The following is a 22,279-nucleotide window of genomic DNA, read 5'->3' as shown; positions in this document are numbered from 1 at the left end:
GTTTCAAAGTGATAGAAAAGGAAAAATAGTCATGTACAAATTCTGGACATTTCTTTCACAATGCAATTCATAATTCAGTTATGGTAAGTGTGATCAGTTTTAAACTATTTGATTCAAATGCTGCTCAGGCCCTAGAAGGAGCGTAAGCAATTAAAACCTTCACCATTAACACTAGACATTCAAATGTGAATAAGATTCTCTGACCTCGGGGTATTAGGAGTATTATGATATAGGAGCTTATGTGATGTAATACTAAAACCTGTTATTCTAGTTTATCTTACAAATATGTAGATAATTTATTAAATGCATACATATCGAAAAGCAAGGGAGGAATCCTTCTGTCCTTTCATGGCAAAACTCATCATGAAGACAGTCAGTCAAATGTTTTCCCAATTTAAGCATAAGAAAAAAGACATAACCTGGAAGTATCCAGGAGGAACAACTAAGAGGTCCTCAGAGGGGGCAAAGCAGATGCAAAACCTTTCTTGGAAGACCACAGCAGCTCTCATTACTACCAAGCTTCCCTTTGTAGTGGAGAAGATAGAGCAGCTCTTCCCATCCTTGGAATGCTTTCAAACATACTGTGCTTGGCACCCTGAGGTTAGCGTGATTTTTGAGCAGATAAAAGTCCGTTACATGAAAAGGCAGATCCCACCCTCTTGCTTTTTTTCTTCCCTTGGTAAGAAAGAAAGAAAAGCCTTATGCTGTCTGCAGTTCCACTGATTTCAATGGGAGCCTTCATGGAATAAGGTGCTGCTTCACCTAAGAGAAGCAGAGGCAAGCCTTTAGGTAACTTGCTACTGCGGGTTACTCTCCTTATCCTTTCACATTTCCATGTCTACACGCCCATCTTGCTGAAGAATACGTAAAGTCTTTCAGCTCCTCATTTCCACTCCATTTTAAAGAGCTAGAATAATTAGTATTTTTAGGCATGAGAAAACCATCTTCCACTGTTTTTGACAATTGAAGAACATGGACTGAGGGAATCAGAGGAAAGCTCTATTTACTAAACACCACATGTAGATTACCACTGATAGTTTTTCTAAGGAAATTTATGACCTGTGTGGAGTAAATAAACTCCCTTTTTGGTAAAGAATCTGCAAGCCAATCATTCATGCTTGCTTAGAGACGTTACTGTTCATGTTGCTTTTATGTGGAAGGCTATAGTAAAGGGTGATGTTATGTCTAACATAGACAGTTGGCAGCTCCGGAAAGAAAAAAAAAAGCCATTTTTGACATTACTTATCAGGAGATTCTTGCTAGATTATGGCACATTCACTCTGATTCAGGAAAGAAAGAAAAGATAATGATAGGACAATTATAATTCTTGTAACTAATATGTTATCTTCATGCACGCACTTGCATGCCTAGCTACATTTACTGGCAAGTTATTGTATTTTACACATCTGAAATAAACAGAGAGCTCTCACCATGTTCCAAAAGTTTAGTAATTCTGAAAGCTGTTTGCTCTGTATCTCAGTGTAAAAGAGAATGGGACAGACATTTTTCTTCTCCTGGCTGCCCATCCTGTACTCCTACCATTACGGTCCTTCCCTGCTCTCTTTCCTCTCCCCATTTTATGAGACATAACTGTTTAAGGCAATCATGAAAATTAAGTGAGAAGAAGAAACTTTATTAAGTGTCTGTATATCATGTTTTCAGAAATATTAGTGTTTTTCATGCAGAAGTAACTCTGTGGCTTTCAGTGGTACCCCTCTTGATTTACACTGCTGTGAGAGGAGAACTGGGCTGTTATTATCTATTAAGTTTACCTAATTTAACAGATGCACGCAATATGTGTGCTTAATTTCTTTAGACTATCATATGTGAAATTATCAATACAACCTTTAGTAAATACTATTCTGCCTATGAAAGTATTCTGAATTTAAAACAAGCAAGAGCCTTTCTCAGTGATGACCCCATGTCCTTAACTCACCCCACTGCTCTTCAGCACATAGCCTATGTAATGTCACTGGGGCTTTGCCTTCTCAAGAAAAATGATCTGGTTTTGACAAGGGGTGTCAAAAATAGTTTTCCACCCTCAGACCCATTCTAATAGTAGTAGAAATGGTTGCCTCACTGGTGTGGACAAGGTCAGGCAAGTTCATTGCTTACCGTAGCAAATCATGCCTGTCGAGGGCTCCAGGGACAGCTTGCCTGCATAGGATTTGCCTCAGAGTGTATAGAAGAATTTGTTACAATAGGTGTTGGACTCGACTGACATTGTCCGAACTGGAGAAGCAGCTGTTTCCAACACTACTCCAAGATGTGCAGTGAGTAGGCGGGCATTTTGACAGCAGTTGTCAAAAACACGTCATTTGTCTGGGGTAGGTTCATACCTACTGAAATATCGGTGCTATAAAAAGCCCAGTTCAGTAAACCTAGGATAGTGCAAAGTCTGCAATGTCAGCATGGACTGTGACTTTCTATGCTGACGTACACTTTCAGGATGTCAGATGATGAACAGGTTTTTTAATACATTGTCACTTATGATCTACATAACCACGGGATTCAAGGCCACAAGCCAGTCGTCAAAAATGGATGATTTTTAAGATTATGCAGTCTAATTTAAAGAAAAGTTGACTGTGGCAGAACAGTTAGTGGAAGAAAATATCTATGTTATAAGCAAGTGATCAATACTCTCATCACATGAAGCTGATGACATAATACATAATGCCAAATCTTGCAGCCCTTTCATACGCTCTGTGCTCTTCTGTGCTCTTATGTGAAAAAGCGTAAGAAACTATTTTGACAAACCAGACTGGACCAGGTACCTCTGCTTCTTAGATGCTGGTTAATAATTGACCAGCTCCATGGAAGCATCATGAAAGAAGTGGATTGTAATATAAGTTTTCTTTTTCTAAGCTATTTATTTTTGCAATTGCACAAAGAATAAACTAGCATATGAGGAAGGAAACTGAAGCAGAAGTTATTTTCAAACTGATAAAAGAAGATGCTATTTTGTATGGAACAACTTCTAGTTGACCTTTGCAATGAATGCCATAAACCCCTATTTTGGCCACAAATGGAACAACATTTTTAGAAGGATTAATGTTTAATCTGTCTGTCTGTCTGTCTATCTTTCTATCTATCTGTGCCGTATTTTAAAAAGACTAAAGGAAGCTAGCAGCTCACTCTCACTTACAATTGCATCTGTAGAACTTTAAAACTGTACAAGATCTTTCTCTACTGTGCTGGATGCCATTAGCATTAGCATATTACCACAGAAAAGAATCTAAAATAGACAGCGAGCTTCATAAGAAACTTGCAAAAGACTTCCAATCCTCAAAAACTTTAATCCCCAACACAAACCTGACTTTCACAAAACCCACTAAAATATATGAACTGTTCAGTACGCTCACAGAGTTGATAACAGTCAGAGGATTTTTTGATAATGATAAAATCCAGAGCTATATTAGATGGGAGAAAGTAATATTTGAGGAATTTTGAAACCCTGGAGAAATTTCAGAGTGGTCAATCATTGCACTTATACTTGGGGGATTTTTTTTTTTCTTTTTTGGCATTGGTACAGGTTTCTATCAGACTGCATGTCCTATGGCATTCACACAATATTGCACAAGTACCACATGCATTCTTTGTCCTTTCTGGCCCTGGATGTTAGGTGAATGTGAGCCTTATAAATAAAATGGACACTCAAGAATCTAGATACTGTACAAATACTTTGTAACAGAGGGATAAAGATAGCAAGAAGAGGGAAAGAATCTCTCCAGATTCAAGAGTTCTGTATTGGCGATCTGTAGCAATTCCCAGTAAAAGTGCTTTAGCTGATCCCAGTTGTAATGTTGGTTCATTGGAAAGGGTGACTGGATATGTCCTTTCGCTGATCTGAACACATTGCCTATAGTTTAAAATCAACATCTTAACTTTTTCATAATTTAAAAAATGTATCATTTCATTCATTAGTCTAAGAGTATTTTAAAATGCTTCTGTATTTTCCATCATGATGCTAAGTTGAAACTGGCAGAGTGGAAACTGGAGACAAGTAGCAATGAAATAAAAAAGTATCCTACTCTGCTTCCCAGCTCCAGAAATGACCAAAGCTGCCAGAGAAGCACCTTATACAAAAGGAAGACTGTGTAGAGAAGAGGTAAGAATATTCTCAGGAGCTCTGCTGAAGGCAGTGCTTCTTATCCAAAAGAAAGACAGAAACATGTAATTGTACGCTTCCTTTAAAACTAGGTCTTAACTGCTTTCCTGTGTGTTACAGATCACATGTTATTTCACATTGGAAGCTTAGTGCTAAAATGTAAAACGTAAAGGCCAAGTTCAGCTCTTAGATACACATGCCCAACTCCAATGAACTCAAAGAGAGCTGTGTTCATATGTTTAGCAATGGAATTTGGCCCTAAATATTTAAACATTTATTCAGAGAAAAAAAAGGTTCTCTGATACATTTGTATCTCATATCTAATGTACACAGATTACCACCACTGGGCACCCACATTAGGGGATAAAAAGTTTTGGGGAACCATAAACTCAGCATTCTACCTGCTCTGCATGGTCAAATAACATGAATTTCTTTCAGATCTCTGAGGAAATTAAATTCTTAGCAACCTGTGGCTGATGTTATTTATTCTGCAGTCCAGGAGTAGTTTGATGCAAATTCCTGGCACTGTTCCTATATTTCAAGAAATTACTGTTTTGAATGGACTGATTCTGGAAACTTTCATTATTTTAATATGCAATCCAGAAAGAACTAATGTCCTCTGCTTAGATTTCCTCTGCAGAGGAAAGCTCAGTGTTCTGGCTAATTCTCACTTATCTTTCAAAGGCTTATGACAGGAGTCCATCATAACCTAAACATGCCATTTGGAAATGGTTAACCTGAGGATCCCACTGTATTTCTGTTAAGGATACAAAGGATTCAGAAACCTCCAAATTTTCTTCAAGCAACATAATACTCCAATTTGTGTACCTAAGTAAACAATAACTATATATATGTGTTATTTTCCTTGGACAAATGACAGCGAGAGGAGAGCTGAATTCCAGGTTCAATTTGGTTGTCTACAATGTAAATGTTTACATTTAAGCTAGCTGTTTAAGCTCCCATTATAGTCAACAGTGATCTAAGTCTCAATTCACTTGCCTCAAATTAAGTCTCTAGTGCCATTACAGATGCCTTGGGCTACCTGAGAAATCGCCATGGGGCTGACACACAGGAGTCAGGACCTGCGTGAGGCCCTTTACTCTTTGGAAAGGCAGACGGAGGCCAGACAACATAGCCCAGAGTACTTGACATAGATAACTAAACTCAGCCCTAGTAAATGCAGTCAGTGGCTTCTAGAGAGCAAGTCCAATGACCAAACATAGGTGTCTACTTTCGGATGAACTGGTCTCTTGCCTGCACTGACCATGTTGACTGGGTTTCCACTGACTATAGTCGGAACCTAAACACAGCCCACATGTAGACACTTAATTTTAGATGACTGCACCTGAAATTGAAATTTACTCCTGATATTGTAGTTGACAGAATACATACTGTTATTAATCACTATGCTTTTGGTTCAACCAGGGTTAAGCTACTTTGGTTGTGCACTTTGTGCAGTACGGTGGTTTCAGTTAAATGGTGGCAGGCAGGAGAACAAGCGTAATGGGCAGGTGTGATGACATGGGTGATGAATCTCTCTTGATGTTGTTTTGCTTCAGTGAGTTCCTTGAGATCCATATGGACAACGTTTAACTAAAGCTGCTACTTGCTCCCTTGCTAGAGGAGTCTCTGGCTGCTAGTGTTGGCTCTTCCCCTTGCTTGGGAGAATTGGGGCATTGCCTCCTCTTTACTGCTCTCGTTTTTAGGTGACCAGAACATGTAGCACACTGCCAGGGTGCTCTTTTCAGAGCTGCATGGCTTTTGGGCACAGTCGGCTTTGTAAGAAAGACTCTGCACCAAGACTTAATTTCTGTTGTTAGAGCCTTTTGGCTGGAGCTCTCTCATCACGGAGGTCACCCTTGAGTATCTCTGGCTATAGAGGCGCAATGCAGGATGCTGCCAAAATGCTGTGACCATTGTAGGAAGTAGGTAGGAACAAAAGCATGTGCGGACTTTTAAGTTCATTAATAATCATGGCCAGTTGGGCCTTCTATCCAGGTCTTGCATCAGTGCTAACAAGGTAAGTTAAGAATGATCCAGGACCAAGAAATTCTTTGCTGGTACAAATCATGATTGTGGTTTGCTCTGGTGGTTATCTTGGTTGAGATCAAACCTCAAGTGTTACTTCAGATAATATATATAATTATTAGCATAAGTTTCCTTGATTGTGTGTGGAAACTCCCAACCTCATTTGTGGAAGCCATGGTTTTGAATAGCGTTCAACAAACTAGCGTTATTTAAGCTATAGTCTCAGTTAGGGCAGTTGGTTGGAGAGGCTGGAGGAGCCGGTGGCTGGGAAAAGGACCCCTTTAAGTAGTTTTTCTTCAGGTGAATTGACTCAGATCTGTCAGGAACAAAGCTCTGCTTTTGTCATATTTTCTGTTTCATTTGTATGCTGCTTACTTAAGGGTGTGCCTATGGTGCTGGCTTCTGAAAGGAGTGTTAATACCTGTGCAAAATGACTATTACAGATTGAAGCTTTTGGTCACAACTGGATTACACAACACAAACTTTTATCTTCAAGATCACGGTGCTACCTAATTCTGCTTCTCCAGGTGGAATTGCCTTAAATCCATTTTGGCACAGAATACATCATTATTTTCATATTGTGCTAGTCTACTCTCCTGCTTTCATCCATATGAGCCAGGAGTGGATAAGAGTTGGCAACTTCATACTCGACTATTATATTGCAGAGTACGCTTTAATCAGCACCCTAATAAATAGCACGCCCAATTAATTGGGACATCTGCCAGCAAACCAATTCACTTCCCTACACTTCAGTGGCTGTAAATGATAGATAAATAGCACGCTTGCTGTTGTCTGCGAGTGTATTAGGTGTAATTAAAATTTGGTGGATTTGGTGTTTGCTGGCATGTATTTCCTCAGTAGCACTCTGCTCACTTTTGAGTAGGATCCCTGTTCCAGTGCAGTTGCTAAATATCAATAAAGGACAGATTTCCCTTTCAGTGTTTGCTTAAATCAATGTAGTGCTTTTGTATTAAAAAAATAATGAATGTAATTTATGTATTTCTATGTATTACATTCCTACATGGTTTTGACAATAAAGGTGATAATTTAATTAGCACATTTCTGTTTTAATTAGTATAGCAAACAGGCCTTTGCCATACCATGGAATAATTTATAATAAAGGGAGGATTTCTGCTGCAGCTTTCTAATGCTACATTTTTTTACCAGGGGTTGCATGGTGGTTTGCTTTAAAGTGGCATTTCCTTGAGGGAGATCCACAGAAGTACAATCTATTTTCTGAAACTGGTATATGTGATGACTTACTGTATGCATGTGACACTTTCTCTTATTTGGACACACTTTGCCAAAGTAAAATTGAACACAGCAAACCTTTCTAATCCCTGCATTCCTCACAGATTGCTTTAAGGGAGACAAAAAAAATTATTGGAAGTAAATGAATATGAAAAGAGAAATGGTACTGGGGAAATCTCAACAAGGGATTTTAAAAACCAGGATGGCTATGGATCAGCAAATGGTAGAAACACTCATGTAATTAAAGGAGAACATCATTTGTGGGTTATCGGAAAAGAATTGTCCGTGTTGGCATTTACTTTGACTCGTTGGCAGGAGGAAAAGAAACCGCCCTGTACCACTGCATACGGTTCCTTATTAGTTGTGGCTTCTGCAGAGGCTCCGTCTCTTCTTTGGAGCATGGAGGTTTTCTTTCATTACATAATCTGGATACTTTTTTTTTTTTTAAGATTAATTTTTTTTTTCTCTTGTGTGTGCAAATTCTCTTTGCACCAATGCTTCTACACTGAGGTTATTATGCCAAAGGAATGCAAGCATCTAGAGTAACAATGGTTCATTTTCCTTTAATGACTTTGTCGACAGGATGGAGACATTTTTGTGGTGTGATGAATTCACTCGGTCTCCCGTTGTGTTTTCTCCACATGCTTTGGAAACTCTCTCTCTCTCTTTCTCAGAGAATTGTGGCCATCCACTCCAGCAAGAGCTTCATTACTTTATATTCATTGTATTTAAATGACACCCCAGTGGTACTGACCTCCTGGGATGATTGATGTAAATTATATGCTATGTAGGGGAAAATAAAATCTTTTTCTGACTTTTTATGTTCTGCAGAGAAATAAAAAGTGAAAACAAATGACAGAGAAAATCAGGCCTATTCAACGTGAAACTTTGTAAGCATTATGGTTTGAGCAGACTCCAGTTTGTAAAAGTGCTGAGACAGTTCATAATGACCTTAGGGTCTGAAAGGTGACCTGAAAAGGGAAAATAATTTTGTATGTGCCCTTTTTTGGTTCTGTATAATGCAAAACAAAAACTTGATCAGGTTTTTTTCCTCTCTGTGAAGTGTAGTAAGAATTCAGACTTGAGGAGGGAGCAGCCACTGCACTTCTACCAGCTACACAAAGGCACAGTACTAGAAGGGACATTGTGTTCCTCGGTCCTCTTTCCTCCTGTCCTCTAGTAATTTTTTTTGCATTGATTTAAGGTTTCATAGCCAGTAGGTACGTCTTGCTCAGTTATTCTGCCAGGAGTTATCACCTCAGAAGTGGCAACAGGGGGAATGTTCTTTCATCGGCCCAGCTCATCATCGGGCAGTAACTTCAATCACTTCTGAACTGGTAACCTCTCAGCGCGGGCAAAAGGGTTTTGCACAGCAACAAAATTTGTCAGAAAAATGTTCTGTCAGTGCTTTTTCAAGCACCTCACCAAGTCACAGTGCCTCTATCAAAGCTCCTACAAGTTATGTAGTTCACACTGGACATGCTCAACCATATTATCCCAGTAATTTCCTTATTAAAACTACCATATGGAATTGGCATAGTCATTTCTCTATTCTCTATGTTCTCATATATAGTCTGTCCTACTAATTCTGGTATATGTAAAGATATGCATGGTACACATCATAGAAATGCCAGCAATATGCTGCCTTGCCTTCCTCAGTTTAATGTAAGGTTTTGGCAAATTACAGAATTCAGCTAAAACTTGAGTTGCCTCAAGGAAGACTGCAGTACATTTCATAACTTGACAGAACGCTTTGATTCTCCTTTTGGCCAGGAAAATGCTTATCAATAATCTTGCTTTGGCTGGGGTTGCCCAGGTGTTTTAAAATGTATACTAGGAAGGAAGAGTTGAGGCCACCCCCCTCGCAGCAATAACTAGACTTTGCTGTGCATGCAAGAATCAGCACCACGAGGCCTCTTATTCTCTAGGATATTATCTTAGCTGCTTAGCGTTTTGCCCTGTTGCTGTCAGTCCTTGGGCTGGTATCGGCTTTACTTTCATAATCGTAAGCAACAGCAGAAGGGAGAGAGGCTGGCAGCACTCAGCAGCGAGCAGCAGAATTGCCTCGTCTTTCTGAAGCTGAGGTGGGAGGTGGGAACGGGAAGGAAGCAATGCAAAGAGAACTGATAGGGTGTTTATATGAAGTAGTAAGAAGAACAGGGAGTGAATGGTAGCCCAGAAAGAAAAAAAGGAAGTAAGGGCAGCAGAAGGAAGCTAAGGGAAAAAGGCGGAAAATAAGATGACTTTCTAATAAGCTGGAATTCTGATGGCCCCTAGAGCGTTAAGATCACTGCAGTGGTTGCCTCCTTCCTCGTCTTATCCCTCAAAAAAGAGAGAAGTAAAATGCTAAGATGTACATAAAATTACGATGTCTCTAAGCTGTCAGTTTCTTAGAATGAATCATAGTAGAAATAATATGGTCCCTGTTCAGTGTGCAGGCAGGAATTTGAAATTAAAGATGGACTGAGAAGGGCAAAGCAAAAGACAGATCACTGTAACTTTGGAAGTTATACACCCTGCAAACCTTCAAAAAAAGCAAGATTTTTGGTGGTGAAGAAAGCACTAACAGTTACTTCATTTACCTGTGTTGGTCACATTTATTAATTCCAGTTTATACCATGGTACAAATCAGCCTGTCTCCTAACAAACCTGCTTGTGTACTTGCAGATGAGTGGAATGACTGACCTGAACTCACAAAAACCTACAATTAGGAGGTGCTGAAGAAAGAAAAGGTGGAAAGAAGAAAGGAAGGATTAAAAGAAGAAAGGAAGGATTAGAAGAAAGATAGGTTTCTCCAGCTCCCCTAGTCATGCCCTTCCCCATCAACCCGTTGAGCTGACAGGACGGAGGAAGAGGAAAGCCGCCATTGCCAGGAACCAGAGAGAAAACATAGGCCCTGCGCATAGGTGGAAGGTATTTAACCACCCCGATGCGTTTAACCACCCCAGTATAGACCAGACTGTTTCAGTCAGAAGGGACGTACAATGACCATCCAGTCCAACTGCCTGACCACGTCGGGGCTGACCAAGTCAAAGCATGTTGTTACAGGTATTTTCCAAATGTCTCTTAAACACTGACAGACTTGGGGCACCGGCCACCTCTCTAGGAAGCCTGTTGTGGCGTCTGACCACCCTCTCGGTAAAGAAACGCTTCCTAACGTCCAGCCTGAACCTCCCCTGGCGCAGCTTTGAACCATTCACGGTAGGGTTGAGGTGGTACACCTTGCTAGGTTGTAGCAAGGACCCACCGGTATTTCCAAGGCTAAAACTGTACGCAGGCAGCCGTTTTATGCAGCGGGGGGGGAACGCTGTACCGTTTTCAGACACCTCCACAGTGCCGTAGCGGCAGAGACGAGGCCGCGCCGCCACCCGCACGGAGCCCAGACACCTGTGTAACCGCACACACACCTCCCCTCCGCGGCCGGGCATCCAGCCTCTCCTCCCCAAACCCTTCCCGCCTTTTCGCACCCGCAGCAGCCCCGGAGCCCTCTTATCGCCCACCCTGCGGCGACGCCCCGGCGCTGAGGGGGAAGGCGGACGGCCATGGCCGCCGCTCTCTCCCCTCAGCCGCCGGGCGAAACCACCGGCGGTAAGAGCGGGCCGGCGGCGCGCGAGCCGGCGGCGGGCTGACGGGGAGGAAGCCCCGCCCCGCCCCGCCCCGGCTCCACCCCTCGCCCTGGGAGGCCGCGCGGCCGCCACACAGCAGATGGAGGCGGCGGCGGGCCGCGGCCGCTGTGTGGCGGAACCGGCCCCTCCCCTCCGCGGGCGGCGCCATTTTACCCCCCCTCTCGCAGCGTGTGCGCTTCAGCTGCTGTGGCGGCTGAGGGGAGGGGGGGGGGGGAGACCAGAGAGAGGCCGCCGCTTTTCGCCCCCCTCCCTCGTTTCTTGCCTCGGCCCGGGCAGCGTGTGGAGGGGAAGGGACGAGGTTCAGTTCCTGCCCCTCGCTTTCCCCTTCGGGATAGCCGCACACGGGGTGGGGGGAACCGGGCACCACCAAGCCAGGCTGCTCCTACCCTCCCTCCTTCCTTCCTTCCTTCCTCCCCTGCACATCTCAGCCTCCTCCTCCTCCTCCATCCATCCATCCCCGGGGGTGAGCCTTTGAGTGAGTCACCAGCGAGGGCACGCAATTAGATAATGTGTTGCTGTTAACTAAGTTAAGCGAGGCTGCTCGTTTTTTGTTTGTTTTTTTTGGGGGGGGGGCCTTCAGAAATATTAACCTGGCGGGTTTCCAGTCAGCGATACCTGCGAGGCGCTGCTTGGCGGGGGGGGGGGGGAGGGGGGGGTTGTGCGTGTGTGAGGGGGCGCGTGCGTGTGTGCCTGAGGGGGCTTCTGCTAACTCCATCCGTGTCCGCGGTTTTTGCGTTCCGTGGGTCGCGCTGGCCAGATGCGAGCAGCCGCGGTGCGAAGCGTCACCCCGCCGTGGGGGTCTGCGGCCGGCAGCCTTGGGAGGGGGCTTCTCCGCATAAAGCCATCCGCCCCCGGCATCGAAGCCGAGGCGCTGGGAAGCGGCCCTGCCTTCAAGCCCGGCAGCGATGCTGCCCTGGTACCCGGCTGCCCGGCTCCGCAGCCTCCTAACCGTGCGATTTTGGGTGGAAACGCTAGAGCTGGGCTCGCTTGCTTGCTGGGAGGTCGCAGCCAGCAGCTGTTCCCGGGTTTCCCCGTGGCCTGCGGTGTTGTGACAGGCGTTGACCCTGCCCCGTTCTCGTTCTGTTGTCTTGCAGCTAATCCCGGAGGTGTTTCTAGAACTTTTTTTATTTAATGGCAGGCTTAAAATGGTGTGACGGAGGCCAGGCTTTGGCCTGCAGTATGTCACGTACTGTTGGGTGTTATTAATTTCTTCTTGTCGCTCTGATGCAGTGAAATGTCAGTAGTTTGAATTTTTTCTCTGGGAGAAGTGGATTTTATTTATTTTGCACAAACAGGTGTGGTGGTTTATTAATAGGAATCCTTTAATATTCCTTACAGAAATTATTAGTCCTCACAGAAATGACTGGTAAATGCTAAAAACCTAGGAATAACAGCTAGTCCAGAAGAATACTTCGCTGTGTAGGCTTTAAGTGGTTTTGCCACTTACTAACTATATTTTTATATGTCCTATGTACAGATCAACTGCTTATAAGTTCCTAGAAATTATACAAATGAATGATTTGCAATCTATGAATGCAAAGCGCAATATACATGCAAAATATTTATTACTGTGTATGTGAAGGGGAGGTAAGAACCTGATGTTGCGGACAACCAAGTTTGCTGTATGGCATTAGTATTAGTGATTTATTGTGAGACATTTGATTTCCTAAGAGTGAATCTGTTTCAAGGTTTGCAGTGGTGTTGGTGATAGGCTTAAATTTTCTTTCGAAGTCTTTGATCTAACTCCCACATCATTCTGTTTTCTTGGTACAGGCCTCTCTTTCCCATTGGCTTAAGGCACTGCACCCTGTGTAGTGCTGAGTTACTTGGCAGGCTGCAGTGCACCCTCCCTTTCTCCCTCTTTGCATATCTTTCTTCATTGTTGGCCAGATCCAAGTGGCATGGAAGGCAGTGTCAGTCTTTCTGTTAACTTTGGAGGACTTTGCACAGGCTCACATTTGCATGTTAATAACATGCAAATCAGATTTTATTTTATGTTGGTTCCTTTTTCTCCTGTGTATTGTTGCTGTGTAGATGGGAATGCTGATATTAAAAGTAGCATTTCCAATTGTAACAATATTTATTTATGGTTTTCTGAAAGCTCCATCTCTGTGATTCTTCTGAAAGTGTGAAAATGTTAGTTTTCATTTAGATGAAGAAATTCTTAGCCATGATGATTCTGAAGAAAAGCTTGAGGTCTAACCAGAATATGCTAAAAAGGCAGGAGGAAAAAGTCAAAGTCACATCTCTGAGGAGTAAACAAGAAATCCTTCTATGCTTTACTGGCGTTTTACTCGTGATTTTCAAATATATGGACTTGGAAACGTTGCTTAAGGTTTAACAGGATTCAGTAGCCTTTAGATTATTTGCTAAGCCTCTGAGTGTCATAACCAACTGAATTACTCTCATGGGCTCAATTCTGAATAGCTAGAATGGAGCTGTCTGAAATTTGATTAGTCAATTAGTAACTTGTCAGCATAAGCAAGCTGTAATTTACTAAGCTGCAAGTGTTTTAAGAATTACTTACATATAATAGTCTAGAGCAACACTCAACATTGTTCGTGTTGTTATTGCTGTTCTTATGTGATGCCCTCAAGCAATGAGACCAGCTAGACAGTGTCTTTCTAGGTCTGTATTGCAAGGGTGTTCGAAGGCATGAGGCCAAACCCAAGTAGTGTAATTATACCATAGAAACTAATCGAGTTGCAGTTGTGAAATAGCCAAATGTGTAGATACACGAAGCATGTAAAGAAAAGGAAACTACTTAGGCCTATGTTCTCATGGAACCAGGCAGTAGTCACTCACTTATGACCTTATCTGGAGCTGATCAGAAAACTGCATGTCAAAGGTACTGGAAATGATATTGATTAGATCTGTAGTCTGTGTTTCAGATACTTGACATTCGTAGTGCTACATGTAATCATTATTAATTTGAAGTAGTCTTAATATGTGTTCATTTGCAAGCTAACGCAGAATAAATTTCTATTTATAAATAATCTTTGGCTTTCCTCTACCCCTGTATTTTGCATATATTTGAAGTATTACGTTTGATTACAATCACATGTTCACAGTGTCAACTACAAAGTTTCTGGTTCACACAGCTTCTTAAACTATCATAGAAGGAGTAACAGTAATGGTAAAAAGAGGCTGGGAGCTTGTATGAAAGAGGTGATTTGAAGCACCTAGGTATTGGCCTAATTCTTACTATTGTCTCTGGGATAAATCATAAGAATTATCAATACAGCTCTCCATTGTTAAGTGCTTTTAAAAATCATGTGCTTAAGTAATGAAGAAAAGATGTGTATTTTCAAGTAAACAAGAATACATTTATAGCAGAAACCTGTTGGACATCATCTGCAACCGTGAGAGCTCTGAAGGCGGTTGGTGTCCTGAATGTTACTGACTTACTGTTAGACCTACCTCTTAAGAGCTAATTTTCATTGTTGTAATTTATATTAAAGCCATGGCTGTTTTTCCTGTAGTTTTCCTAGTGTTAGGTGTTGTGCAAATAAGCAACAAAGGAGGTAGGCATTTTCTGCTCTAGAGAATTTAGACTTATGATGGCAAGCAGTGATTTCAGAAAGGAGAGGAACAGTTCAACAATAAAAATTGGAGAAAATTCTTATCATGTCAGCTATGTATTTGGCTAGTCATTCTTGATTAGGAATTTTTGATACATACATTGATGCCCTAAGTTGGGGGCAGCAATGGGGTGAAGTATGAAATTCCTGATATGTCAGAATGTTCAGTTAAGGTCGGGGTGGAACTGTATTATGAAATTATTTTAGTTGTATTTCAAACAGTGAACTAAACACAGCTTGAGGTGATGTGAAAGGAGGAGGATTGATGTAATCAGTGTGATAGGTTGGGAAGATAATGCTATCTTGAAAGGAGTTGAACAGATGAAGACAGGTGAAGGCCTAGAGAGAGAAATTGTACCCAGGAAAGTATAGTTTAAAGCTAATAGTAAGAAGGGGGTAAACTTGGTTGTGCTTTACAGAGAATCCAGCTGCATTAGCAAAACCTTAAATTTTAAGTTACTTTAGGTGGAACTAAAGGTGGATGGGAACTATGATGACTAATGGATTTGCTTGTTGGCAAATGAGCAGTAAAGCATACTGGCAGAACTAACTTGACATCTGCATATTCGTATAGGAATGGTTTACTCTTCAGAAAAAGCAAAATGCTAAGTTATAGTTTGGGGTCTCTTCATCTTTGCATGCTGGAGTCAAGTATGTAAGTTCCTAATGAGTTGAAGCTGTTTTTTATCACAAGACTTGCAAGCACACCTTATATTTGCTTCACTGAAAATTGTCAGTGGTTACTGCAGGAAGGTCATGGTCACTAAATTGCATGTCTATACATTTCTTAAATAATTGGTATGGAAGATTCAGAATGCTACTAAAATAATGCATTTTGAGAAAATAATTGCTAGTTCAAACAAAGTTATGGTTACAAGAGCCAGATTCTGGAAGCTATGGAAACTTTGCTGTTAGTTACAGGTTGTCTGGTCTTTACGCTGTTAAAGCATTTTTAGGAAGGAAGAAAAAAGTCATTGGTGCTTATTTTGCAGTGCCATTAACTGCCAAATGTGTCATGGAGTTTGCAAAAAAGTGCTGCATGTTCAGATCAGAGGGAGGTGGGCATATACATTAGATTAATTTTCCCTGCTTTCTTGGTTAAAAATAAATAAATCACTTCTGGGCAAGGACAGAGCTCTGATTAGACTCGAGTTAGAAACTCTGAGAGAAGTGTTTGTAAACATCTCCAGATGTGGAGGCATACCTCTCATGTAAGATTATGCTGTATGTTTCTCAGTCTCAAATAAAGTAGTCACATCTGTGTATTAATATTCTTTCAGTAGTCCAGACCATTTTGTGGTCTGTTTCAGAAAAGTCTTAAATAACTGTCATGTCTAACTCATGGGTGGACAAATAATAGCTTAAAATATGAGGACATGCAGAGTCATTTCAAGTAAAGTACAGTGGTTGTTAAGCAGAATAGAGTCAGAAGGTTATGCTTTAGTCTGTAGTTAGTAACTTTTCTTTCCCTGCAAAGTCAGTGAGAGAGAGTTGTTCTTGTTTACTGCTTTCATTTAAGGTCTTTAGTAAAATTAATGCGCAAAGATACTTTATTACGAGATGTAGAAATGGAACATTAAGGATTATTTTATCTCCAGGGATGTCAAACAGGACAGTTTTAAAGATAAAATCAATAAGATGCATTTTATTCTTTGGACCAAAATCTATGCCTGTATGTATTTGAAAATTTGTTTTACCCTTTGTTATCAGACATGCGTATTTCTACTGTAACTTCTAAATGGGAATGAATGACTGAGTTGCCTTACAAATGGAAAGGGGGAAATGATGTTCAGTTGTATTCCAAGCCTGTTTCATTCCAAGAAAGAGTGTCACAGTTAAAGATGAGATGCTTATTTGTCTGGGTGGTGAAAGCTGGGCTGTGCATTGACAGCTTTAAGATGAATATTTCTTTCTGGTATTCACTTTAAAATAAAACTATCATAAGCATATAGTCTATCAGTAATAAATGGAAGCAGCAGTAGCAGATGTAATGTGTTATCCTTAGCATGAATAGCGCATGCATGCCACTTTGCGATACTTTGTTAGTTAATTAAAAAATGAAAGAAAGCTGAGATTGCATCCCTAGCTTTGAACAATATTATTGTGTGCAGACCTGATGCAGATGTGTCACTGCCTGCCCACAGATTGCTTCTAATCCTGGATTCGGTCTGGCTGTTCCTTGAAAGTTTGTGCCTTTGCTTTATCTGTTTGGCTTTTAAGAGGCTGTGTTCAGGGAGTATAGAAGTTACTCATCTTATAGCGTATAAGCAAATCCATTTCTTAATTGTTACACAAAAGCTGTTTTTTTGTAGAATCTTGGTCATCTGTGCATTGTGCTGATCTGAGACCCTTTAGAGTGTTTCTAGTTCCAGCCTGCTTGAACAGCTCAGGAGAGCTTAAGGACTTAATACTTAGTGTTTTAATTTTCAGTTATTCCACACCACTGGGAGAGTGGGTGATCAGCAAAACAATGTATGTACTTCAGTATTTGGTTATGGGTTATTGGGTTTTTAACTTTTTTTTTAATATAACTTTGAGCATACACTTAGTCAATCTTGCATGTGTTCAACAGGGTTTACAGTTGTTTGTTTTTTTTTTTTTTTTAAGAAGTACACTAACAAAAATCTGTATTTCCTGTAGTTAATTAAGTTCTTGCATCTCCAGTCCTAGAAGACTGTTATCTTACACTCTTATCTGCTGGTGAGGTCATGCATGCAGTAAAATACTCAGTGGTAACAGACTAGTTAATCTAATTACTCTGAAGTAGAGGGTGTGAAAACAAAAGCATTAATTTTAATTTTGTGTTGATTCATAGTCATCTTGGCTTTTATTTCCTTCCTGTTTTGTTTGGGTTTATATAAATGAAAATATGTCACTCTTCAAATTTTTGCGTGATTTCAGGTTGTATGCAAAATGTATTTATGAAAGGCAGGAAAAGAGGACTGATGCAGTAACCACATTAGAGATATGTTTGATGAATTAAGTCATCATAACAGTAAGTTCTACTGTGATGTGTTATTTAATGAAAAATTTATGCAGCGACACTTTTTTTTTAGTAATTCCACAACTTCTTTAGCCTATAACAGAGACATTGGATAAAATCTGTGAGAATCCTTTTTTGTTTTAAACTGACCCAGTTTAGACTTTGGTGTGTTGTGGTTGTTTTTGGCTTGTTTTTTTTGTGAAGTGAAAGTTGTAGGTAATAGTAGTGTTTGCTCTTCCTAATGGAGTTTAGATCAACTTTTGAACAGATATATTGGAGGGCTGTTCTGTAGTGACTGTTTGGATGCACCTTTCTCTTAGATCCTTATGTGACATCTTGTCAGTGGTGGTTGGTGAAAGTATTTTAGTAGTATTTCAAAAGATGGAGTTGGTGACTGTGTGTGTACACATATTTTAAGACTGCTTATATATGTCCCAAATGATATGAAATGGCTTAGAGATTTAGTGCGCTACAGTTATAGGATAAATGTATAGCCTGTATATGAAATTCAAGTTTTAGGAGCAGTAGAATTTAAATTCTTATACTCTCTCAACTGGATCTTGAGTAGATGGGTTATACAGATTGCTTGTTGATTGTACAAACATCAGTGTGAGTTAGTATTGCTTGGTAATTTCAGAGTGGATATGGATATGAAGGATGGCTATGAAATGAAAAGTCTGCCCAGGTATCTTACCTCGTGAGAAGGATGGGCCTAAACTTGACGAGAAATTACTTAGAATTTGTTTCCCTCAACTGAGAACTCTCTTGTTCTGCTGATTCGTATGGAACAAGTACTATTTTCTGTTGGGACTCTTTAGTGTAAAAGGCATTGAGGTTACTTTTAGTGTAAAGGGCATTGAGTAGATGCTTTTAAATATATTATGAACAATATATGTAATTTATATTTATATATAATATATATAATGTTCTATATAATACATATTTACACTGTATATATTTTTTTATATATATATTTGTTTATATGATGATCAGAGGGCTGGAGCACCTCCCCTATGAGGATAGGCTGAGAGAGTTGGGGTTGTTCAGCCTGGAGAAGAGAAGGCTCCAGTACCTAAAGGGGGCCTACAAGAAAGCTGGCGAGGGACTTTTTACAAGGGCATGTAGTGATAGGACAAGGGGTAATGGCTTTAATCTGAAAGGGGGTAGATTTAGATTAGATGTAAGGAAGAAATTCTTCATTGTCAGAGTGGTGAGACACTGGAACAGGTTGCCCAGAGAAGTTGTGGCTGCCCCATCCCTGGCAGTGTCCAAGGCCAGGTTGGATGGGGCTTTGAGCAACCTGGTCTAGTGGAAGGTGTCCCTGCCCATGGCAGGGGGGTTGGAACTAGATGATCTTTAAGGTCCCTTCCAACCCAAACCATTCTATGATTATATATATATATATAGCTTTTAATGTATATTTTTTTTATTAAAGATTTGATTGCAATATTTTACTTATGGGAAAAGAATTTGTAAAAGCTGGACCTATTTGGATGGGAACTCATAATTACTAGTCCAAACAGTGTTAATCAGAAGTTATCTTCTCCTTGCTAGAGTTCATGATTAAAATACGGCATGTTGAAATAATCGGTGACCTAATCCAAACATCTGAATTCATTTTGTAGAATATGGTAAACAGCTGCATTTCAGTTTGGAGCTGAAACAAATACAGTATATTGACCCATTGAAAATTACAGTAGGCTTTTCAGTTCCATGTTAGCTGTACTTATTGAAGAAAATTGATTTGAGAGTGCTTCTGCTTTTGAATGATTTTTTTTTTTTTTTTTTAATGTCCGGAAGAAAGGAAATAGAACATACGGATGATGGGACTTTGATGTGTAAAGAAGTTAATTATCTAAACCATCAAACAAAATGTGGGCTGTGGAAGTAATTATTGTAAAGGGTCTGACAAAGCCTGACAAGCTGCTGTTTTTTTAGGTCAAGAAAATGCTGTACACCTGCTTGATTTGAAAGTTAAATCATTTGGTTGCAATAGGAAGACCAAGTTTTTAGTGAAGCAGTAGCTGATAAGCTTTCAGCTCTCAAACCTACTCATACTTATACAGATGTACAGCCCTTCAAGTTTTTTTAATTAAACTATTCTTGTCCACATGGAGGGCAGGAACCATAAAAAGTATTTACTCCAAAATAGGACATGCATGAATCACAAGTGTTATGCTGTGAGGAGGCCACTGTGGAAGTGTCCCATGTTTTGGGGGAATTGTGGGATTATACTTCATAAATTAGCAGAATAGAACCTCATGGATAAAACAAAATGTCTGCCATGGATGTTCAAAGAAAATAGCCATATGCTTTAAATTACGTAGTTAGTTTAAAAAAAATTAAACTTAAAACCCCCTTAAGTCTTTATGTTATTCGGTTTTTAAGGCACATATGATTGGTATGTTTCAGGATTTTTTCTACAGCTGTTTTAGAAAGTATTAATGGAGGTGTTCCCTTAACTACTTTTTCTAGGGTCTGGGTAAAATATAGAATATACAGTATATTAATTTATATTTAGGAGTATTGGTACTGTGGTATCAGATATAAATATGTAGCTACTAAAATGAATCATGATCAGTCCCAATCAAATGATGAACAGTAAAATACATATAAATTTCCAAATCTTTGGGCTGTTCCTGGTACATGGGTACCATTGCAGCTTCCTCTTCAGTCCCTTCCATACTGTCTATAGAGCTTTCCTAGAAATACTGTCACCTTCCTTCATGTTAATAGATGTTTTCTACCTTTTTTCTTTTTTAACTGACTAATTTGACTGTTTAGATTATATGACTCTTTGGTAACTGCTGATAATGACAGGATCCTGCCAATACTTAAGCCTGGTGTGTAACTACTCGTGATTAAAATCAGACTTTAGTGGGAATAAACTTGTGTTTAAAGTTACACATGTGCATAAGTGCTTGTAGGATGGGGACCTAAATTACAATCTGCTTGAAGATGAACAGAAGTCTGTGAAAATCTACTTGAAAGCATTAAAAAAAATTAAACTTATATCTAAATGCATAAACATCTTATTTCTGTTGTTCATCCATATGCTGTTATGTCATTAGCCTTTCAAAGCACTAATTCTTTTGTTATTTTTTGAAAATATCTTATGCTTTGTATTTAGAGTATTACAAGTTTTCTTAAACCAAAGCATAATTGTGATTGATTGCAATGCTTTTAGTGGCATTTAATATAAATCTGGTCATGTACGTTAAGTTTGTTTTTAAGAAAAGAAGTGTCTCAACTTTAGAATTTAAAAGTGGAGAAAGGTAGGGTCTCTTTAGAGGTCTTACAGCAAAGCAAACTGTATTAACATGGATTTCATTGTCATTACCACTGCTACTACTAATAGTAAAAGAAATAAGCAGTACAACTCAACTGTTAATAGTGTGCAGCAAACTAGATAGAGGAGGAAATGTAGTGGCAATATACCCTGTTTATCAAGAGACTTACATAGTGTGTGCAGTTCTTTGTTAAAAAGTTATGTGAAGGGAAAAATGAAATTCCCATTATATATTTATGGAGTTTTCCATAATTAGATTAATTTTGGTGTGTCAGTCTTTTAGTAAATTAAGTTATTTTAAAAATGAAATTGTTTTTAAAGGCATTTGACTTGCCTGTTGTTAAAAAGGAAAATGTAGTGTGTTAATTACCTCATACAATAAGACTAGAATTGTCCTGGGTTTGGTCTGGAGTTTTTTAATGAGAAATTTGTATAGAAAAGCTGTAAAACATTTTGTATAAAGATGATACCTTCAGTCATATAAGTATTATGATGATGTTCAGGTCCCACTCTTTCTAATGCATTTCTGTTTTAAAGACTTAAGTAGTATGTGTACGTAAAGCTGGTGTTTTAGAAAGGAAGCTTGTGATCTTAGTGCTCATCAGATTTTATCTGGCTTTTTCTGAGATTCTATTTTACTTCTCTTAGTCTCAGTGGAGATGGGATGGATGTGATTTACTAGTGCTTAGGTTACTGCAGGAATATAAGAGGATGTTTTGGGTAGTAAGATACCAGTGCCTAGGAATACCATGTATTCCAGAATAACAGTGTTTGTATCTTAACACCTTTCCATTGGTGCTCCTAGGGTACCTATAAATGTTCTTGCAAAAATAGTAGATGCTTCTAATACTTCGGTTACAGTAAACATCAACTCTCTTATGTTTCTGCAATGTCTCAGGGTTCTTTTTGCATGCAGTGCCTTTATGTTCAAGTCCACCCCAAATAGCTTTTCTTCCGTTTTGAATATCTAGTGTGAAACATGCATGTGCTCTCTTTAAAATAAAAGTATTGTAAGTGCTGTTATTTCTTTGTTTACTCAGATGAGCAGCACTGTGGCTAGCCCGATGTCAACAGTTGCCTCTTCAAGCAGTGGAAGGAAATCAACAAGCTTTACACCTGAATTGCAAAGTATGATGTAAGTAATCGGTCAAAGTATCTGGCAATATCTGCATTTTGTATGCATCTTTTAGCTGGTTTCTTAGAATGTGTATATAAGGGTGATGGGGGAAAGAAGAGCAGGTATTAGTGATGCAACTGTTAGTGTTTTACTTCTGATGTGTAAAACATTCAGAGGTGACTTGGATAAATAAAGAACATATCCTGTATTGAAAGGAGAGAAAATCCTGCTGAGTAAAGAAAAGCATTTTAGTATTACTTTAGAAGTCTTTAGAGACCTATATTTCTCTATAGGTC

At 39.8% G+C, this 22,279-nt stretch overlaps 2 protein-coding genes across 10 annotated transcripts in view; one reads left to right on the top strand and one right to left on the bottom strand.

Annotated features, from left to right (window-relative positions):
- The window catches only part of RUNX2 (RUNX family transcription factor 2), a 155,482-nt gene that overhangs the window by 99,227 nt on the left and 33,976 nt on the right, over positions 1-22,279 (bottom strand). The window lies entirely within an intron of this gene.
- Positions 11,093-22,279, top strand: part of SUPT3H (SPT3 homolog, SAGA and STAGA complex component) — a 279,607-nt gene continuing 268,420 nt past the window's right edge. For 2 of the 8 annotated variants that reach the window (XM_069805609.1, XM_069805605.1), the window contains exons 1-2: positions 11,195-11,488; positions 21,907-22,001. Coding sequence is in view for 6 of the 8 variants with exons in the window: in XM_069805605.1 (XP_069661706.1) it covers positions 21,907-22,001 (95 nt within the window). In the remaining 2 variants the exon portion in view is untranslated. Of the gene's footprint in view, positions 11,489-11,721; positions 12,120-12,150; positions 13,862-17,024; positions 17,067-17,495; positions 17,590-21,906; positions 22,002-22,279 lie in introns of those variants that run through there. The other 6 variants (XM_069805607.1, XM_069805602.1, XM_069805606.1 and 3 more) reach the window with 6 other exon arrangements.

This window comes from Haliaeetus albicilla, chromosome 18 (assembly GCF_947461875.1).
Source record: "Haliaeetus albicilla chromosome 18, bHalAlb1.1, whole genome shotgun sequence".
Lineage (NCBI taxonomy): Eukaryota > Metazoa > Chordata > Aves > Accipitriformes > Accipitridae > Haliaeetus > Haliaeetus albicilla.
The sequence above is the reverse complement of the archived record's forward strand: the minus strand, read 5'-3'. Positions and strand labels throughout refer to the sequence as shown.